The sequence below is a fragment of the Pteropus alecto genome, unplaced genomic scaffold (genome assembly GCF_000325575.1).
Source record: "Pteropus alecto unplaced genomic scaffold, ASM32557v1 scaffold17, whole genome shotgun sequence".
NCBI classification, from domain to species: Eukaryota; Metazoa; Chordata; class Mammalia; order Chiroptera; family Pteropodidae; genus Pteropus; species Pteropus alecto.
Window position 1 is genome coordinate 72470 of NW_006440645.1, and position 5920 is coordinate 78389.

Genomic DNA, 5920 nt, shown 5'->3' on the forward strand with positions numbered 1-5920 from the left:
TCCGGCCCCGCGCCTGCGCCCTGCATCAGGGGCAGAAAGTGCGGGTCTCTGGGGTCGTGTTCTCCCTGCGCCCACTGTGTAAGTGTGACCGCGGACCCAGCGGGGCAGCTGTGCCCGGCAGTCACTTCTTGGTTTCCGACGTTGTTAATACATGTCGGGGGAACAGGTTTGGGAACGTGGAGGAAATTGGTTGTTTGGGGACATTGAATTTGAGGTGCTTATGAGAAGTTCGAGTGAAGATGTCGAGTAGGTGATGTCTGCGGCTCAGGGACGAGGTCCAGGTACCGTTCAGAGTCATTGCTGGGAACATCCTGGCTGAGGTCACCCTGGGGAGGCTGCAGGCGGAGAAGCCCAGCTGAGCGCAGACTCAGGTTGGGTAGAGAAAGGTCAAGAGCAGCAGGTACCGGGGGAGTACAGGGGACCGGGCGCAGGGTCACAGGGAGAGCGGCAGGCGGGGGATGGAGAATGGCAGCGCCACCGCCGTGTGGACAGTCGCTGTCAGCACACAAACGGGGTGGCTGGGGTGGGGGGCGGTATGCCAGGGTTTTTTTAAGATGCTCAGACTTGTGAAATGGAATAATTCGGAATGGTGTCTGCCTTTTTTCTTCTGTTAGAGAAATACATTCTTTTAGTAGAGGCCAGAGTTTTCTTTTCTTTTTTTTTCAACTACATAAAGATGTTCTAAACATAATTTAAGAACACATTTTTTAAAAATTTTATATCAAATACCTTTACAGTGTTTTTCCATCTTCATTTACTTAGTACCTTTGCTTAATTATGTCAGTAAAGGAGATCACAAAAAAATTCAGTGAAAAACAGATTTCCCATATCTGATTCTGGTGTTCTTAGGAAATATTAATGCTGAAGATGAAGTAAAATTAGGAAAATATTAAAATATCATGACCATTTTTATTACTATTGCAGATTAGTTAAAGGAGTTTTTTTCTGACACCCAGATCACAGTAATGTCCTCTGTGGTTCAGTCATCTTTCCCACGTGACATTAAACATAGGCCCTCCTGTGCTCCGTGCCGCTCGTGGTGACACGCACCACGTTAACACTTCCGTGAGGCTGCGCACCTCGTCTCGGCTGACTGTGAGGGAGGGCTCTTTTAATCCCTGTGTTAGCCCCTGTTTTCAGAAGAGGAAACTGAAGCTCAGAGTTAATGACAAGTTAAACAGGAAACGGTGGGCAGTCCCAGGCAGCTGGATGAATCGCCTACAGTCAGCACTGTGCAGGCCTCCTTCTGAGGGACATCAGATCAGGATTGTTTTTGAGGTTTTTGTTTGTTTTGTTTGTTTTGCTTAGCTGTTGGAAAACGTCAGTCTAAACTATCGATGATTGAAAAGCTGTTTTAAGATATCAAAAGCGATGTCGTAAGCGGCACTCTGACCTCAGGTGAAGCTCCACCGTCTTACCACAGAAGTTTTGTTACACATGTCAGTGCCTTGGTTTTGGCTTTCGAGCAGCAATTACTTTGTACCACCAGTACTAAGAGCGACTCCGTCCCCTGCCGCTGTCCTCTCTTCTGTGAAGATGCTGGTGAGCAGCGCTGGGCTGATTGACGCTCGTCCCTTGGCAGCCTTCCACCAGCAACCGAGTGTTGGAGCCACTCTCTTCCATTTTCTTCACCAGTGTCCCTGGCCCTGAATTCATCGCTTCAGAGGTACGAGGCCAAATAAATATTTCCGTGGAGGTTGAAGAGTAGAATGACGAGTGATGGAACTTGGGGACAGCTGGCGTCAACTAGAAGCCTGGTATCTTCCAGGCCCATTTTCCACAGTGCTCATCCTCAGCCGCTACCTGAAGTGGAAACTCTGATGGTTTCAGTCAGGGCCCAGTTAGTAAAAGAGTAACCACACCTGTTATTTTAACAGATAGTAACCACCGTAAGGAATTAAACGTTAGAGAACTGAGAAAGTAAAAAAAAAACAAAACGAAATAACTACGTAAACACATACAACGCTAACATGGTTATCTCCTGACAGCAAGATTACAGCTCATTTTGCTACAAGGCGTATTGAAACCCACATTACCACTCATGTCAGTGGCTAAAAGTTATGCTGTTTCACGTCGGTAAGCGCATTCAATAGTAAAGACAGAATCTTCTAGAGTATGGATATGTAATCACATGGCATATGAGATGTTGCCAGTGGAAAGCAGCAGCTTGTCATGAAGTTGAAGTGTTGTGACTAACACCGGCAGCGACTAAGACACACTCTATTTAAAGAGCCCCAGAGAAATGAATTCCCTAGGACAGACGAGTCCTTCGGGGCATAGCGAAAGTTCCAAGAGAAAGACAGATGTCATAGGATTTAACTTACGTATGGGATCAAAAGAACAAAATAAACAAAATAGAAATAGACTCATAGATACAGAGGACAAACTGAGGGTCGCCAGATGGGAGGGGACTTGGGGGGCTGAGTGAAAAGGGGGTGGGATTCCAAAGTACAAGTGACAGTTACCAGACAGTCACGGGGATGTGAGTGGAGCACAGGGGACACAGAGCAAACGAGAGTTCCACTTTATTATGTGCATGGATGCTGTTAAAAGTGATTTCATGGAAGTTAAAAATTCGCAGTACATAAAAATCAATTTAAAATTCAGTGAGAAAATGTAACAATGGTTCATTAAAATGTTCAAGATACTGGTTTTAGATGCTGAATATAGAGAAGGAAGATTTTATTCTTGGGAATAAACACTATAATTCTACACAAAGAAAATCTTAGAAAATCAAGGGATCAGTGCTCATGTAAGTTCCCATACCAAAGCCACAGTGACGCCCAGGCGCGGCCCCAGAATGTGCTGTCGAGGCTCTGGCAGTGTATGTACCCATTGTCTGCAACCCCAGTGACAATGTGCCCATAGCCTTGACCTTGAAAACAAATGGCTGCTGTGAAATGATATGACCAAAACAAGAGGCAGTTCTTAGAAAACAAAATGAAACAAAACGAAACAGGACTAAAGTCACGCGTGAGAAGAAAACACTGCGAGCTGCTGGAGCGCACTCCGTCCCAAAGGGTACTGTTTGGACGCCAACCTCAAGAGTGGACCCTGAAAATAATGACAGGGGACTAAGCTGACGACTGACAGCTCACAGACTTCGGATCCCAAATTTGACATGATAGATGACAAGAAAGCACTCAGTAAGTGGCGTTTCTACACAGCGTCCACGGGTCTCTGCACCCACGATCCCCCTCAGCCCTCTATCCACGACTCGTTTTCGTCTATTTCAGTAGGAGACATGTTTTGGGTGGAATAGGGCAAGTAATGGCCACTCTCAGGGATGGGCCTCTGTGGCGGCCAGTTGTTTTCTTGCACGAGTGATCTTGGAGACAAAATAAATTGAGTCTCAAACCATTCCAGTGACTCTCCGTCCTCCTTCTCCATCAGAAGCTGGTAGTCGCCGAAGCGGACCATGCACCTGGCTGGCAGGTCCGTTTTGTTCAGGTAGCCCAGCTCCTTGTTGCCCACGATCAGACTCGTCTTCTTACTCATGTTTTTAATCTCAAAGGAGAGAACTGAGCTATTGAACATCTTAAACAGCTGCAGAGAAAACTGAACTCGGGACACCTGCTTGTCCTGAAAAGTGTAATGACAGATGTTGGAGTTCCGGCCGAACTTCACCACCTCGCTGGAGGGGAGCTTCTCTCGCATCCCGAGCTTTATAGACTGGAAGGGCCCGCTTTGCAGCGGGCCAGAGTAGAACACAGTGATCTGGAGACAAGTGACCGTCTCTTCGGTGTCGGCCTCTTCAAAGCTGGACATGCTGCAGGTTCTGACTTGCCTGCAACGACAAACCACAGGTTAGCTCACGCGCACGCCGGCCTCGAGACCTGAGATTCTGACATTCTGATGAAGTCTTGTGGTAGCTGATTTATTTGGATTTTAAGTTAAGAGAACAATACTCAGACTACTTTCAGCTATGTGTGAAACCTTACAGCACGCCCCGGGCGAGCTGGTGCATCGCCCTTCGCTAACCCCCTGGGTGTCACTCCCAGTTTGACGCTAAGACCGTACGTATGATCCGGACAACGACAGGCATGACTGCCGGGAGCTGAACGAGCCCCAGGCCCCTTCTCACAGAAGGAGGCCGACTGGGGCCCGGAGACAATGGGACAGCTGTACTTTAAAAAGGAAAAGCAGGAGCAGAGCGGCCCTTTGGTCTGAATGCCCTGGGAGAGTGCACACGTAAAGACAACCTGCAACTTTGTAACTATATTATAGTTAGATGTGTTATGAATTCTGAAACCTGATTAAAAAAATTAAAAACTCATAAGTAATGGCAACATTTATCTTTATGTCCTCCTTAGATTTCTAGTAGGTAAGTGGCAAAAAAAAAAAAAATAGTAAATGCTTTACAAGGTTATTCTATAATCTTAAAATTTAGATATTACATACTTAAAAAAAATCTCCTCGAGGCGGTTCTCAGTATCTTAGTAATTCCTCCTTGGAATTACTTATTTCCTGTCAGTGGCTCCTGACGACTGGACCAGACGGTCACTGCACCGTCTTATCCACTGCCCACATGACTCCCTGCCACCAGCTTCTCCACAAACTACGGCAGTCACCTGCAGAGAAGTGGAGGCGTGTGTGTGTGTGTGTGTGTGGGAACCAGCCAGACAACAACCTAGAATCGGGTGCTGGGAGGGGGTTACAGACACCGGGGCCCCCTAAGGGGAAGAGGCTGCAGCACAGGTCACTGCGGGGTCCGCTCGCAAGACTGAGTGTGTGGACGGTGACCGGGACCTAGCACCTGAGTAGTTGGGGCAGGTAGCTCAGGGGCTCTGAAGTTGCATGAAGCTCTGTCTCTGACCCCAAGGGACGAGGAAACAAACCCATTAACTTGCAGAGCTGCAATGTCCCTTTGCAGAGCAGCCTGAGTCTCTGACACTTCAGAAAACAGAAAAGACAGAAACCGACAAAAAACTAAAAAAGTTGGTGAGTCTTTTTGAAAAATTCACGAGTGTGCAGGTGCCGAAAAGCGGCCTTTTCAAGTCTGTTTGACATAAGTCATCAGAGAAACAGGAGCCGCGAGCTTCTCTAGTGCTCACTGTGGCCACCGCGGGGTAGGGGACCTCGCCGCACACTGTACCTCTGGAACTTTATACCGCGTGCACTTTATATGGGATCAGACATTTCACAAAGATTTACAAAATCAGAAGCCATCTGGTTTTTATGGAATTAAACGGAGCTGGAATAAACTGACGTCTGACGAGAAGGGAAGCGCTGCCGCGGTGCCTGACGGTGTGTGTGACAGACGAACTACCGCGAACGGACCACAGACGACAAGGGGCAGGGCGCGGCAGCTTGATCACCGTTCCCGCTGTTCGAGGTAGGTCGCTTCTGCCGGACACTGGGAAGCACACACTCACCTGGGGGACCCCGAGCTAGGAGGGAGGGTCAGGCTCAGGGGTGGGCTCCTGACCCCTCTCAAGGGAAGAGGGGTGGTCACGGTAGAGGTGTACCCCAGAACACGCCCCACCCACACCCGAGGTCCTGCGAAGCCACTGGGGACGCAGGCCACCCTCGCCAGCTGTCACGGGCACAAGAGATCTTCGCTAAGAGGAGCCAGGTGTCCACGGCAGTTAACACAAAGCCCGGGTGGCCATGCGTGCCCGGGTGGCTTCTCGCGCTTTCCGAGTTTGCTTTTCGAAACCAGGCCGACTGTAAACACGGAGTTGGTTCCGTGTCTCCCTCTAAAAGTTCGGCGCCCCCGCCCCGCGGACGCCCTGCAGACCGGGGTCGCCTTTGCCTGTGCCAGGGGCGAGTTCCGTTCTCCGCGCAGGCTTCTCCCGCTGACGACACCCGCGCCGCGCCGGGGGGACGCGGCCACCGCAATGCGCGGGCAGCACTTACGGACGCGGGTCCGGCGCGCGGGTCGTGGCAGCGGGTCCCGGTCCCCGGAGGGCGGCGGCCT

The 5920-nt window shown here is 49.7% G+C and overlaps 1 protein-coding gene across 3 annotated transcripts; it reads right to left on the reverse strand.

Moving 5' to 3' along the window:
* Window positions 1-2509: 2509 nt before the first annotated feature.
* On the reverse strand, window positions 2510-5914 carry TIFA (TRAF interacting protein with forkhead associated domain). Of its 3 annotated transcripts, none has more exons than XM_015593878.2 (2): window positions 5860-5914; window positions 2510-3787 (listed from the first exon to the last, which is right to left on the reverse strand). In XM_015593878.2, the coding sequence occupies exon 2, from the start codon at window positions 3766-3768 to the stop codon at window positions 3199-3201; it is 570 nt and encodes a 189-aa protein (XP_015449364.1). In that variant the 5' UTR covers window positions 3769-3787; window positions 5860-5914; the 3' UTR covers window positions 2510-3198. The 3 variants fall into 3 exon arrangements, with proteins under 3 accessions (XP_015449364.1, XP_024906719.1, XP_024906718.1); XM_025050951.1 differs by lacking the exon at window positions 5860-5914 and adding an exon at window positions 5376-5834; XM_025050950.1 differs by lacking the exon at window positions 5860-5914 and adding an exon at window positions 4402-4571.
* Window positions 5915-5920: the final 6 nt, after the last annotated feature.

Coding starts and splice junctions, on each gene's coding strand:
- TIFA (XM_015593878.2), bottom strand. CDS start 3,768: ATGTCCAGCTTTGAAGAGGCCGACACCGAAGAGACGGTCACTTGTCTC.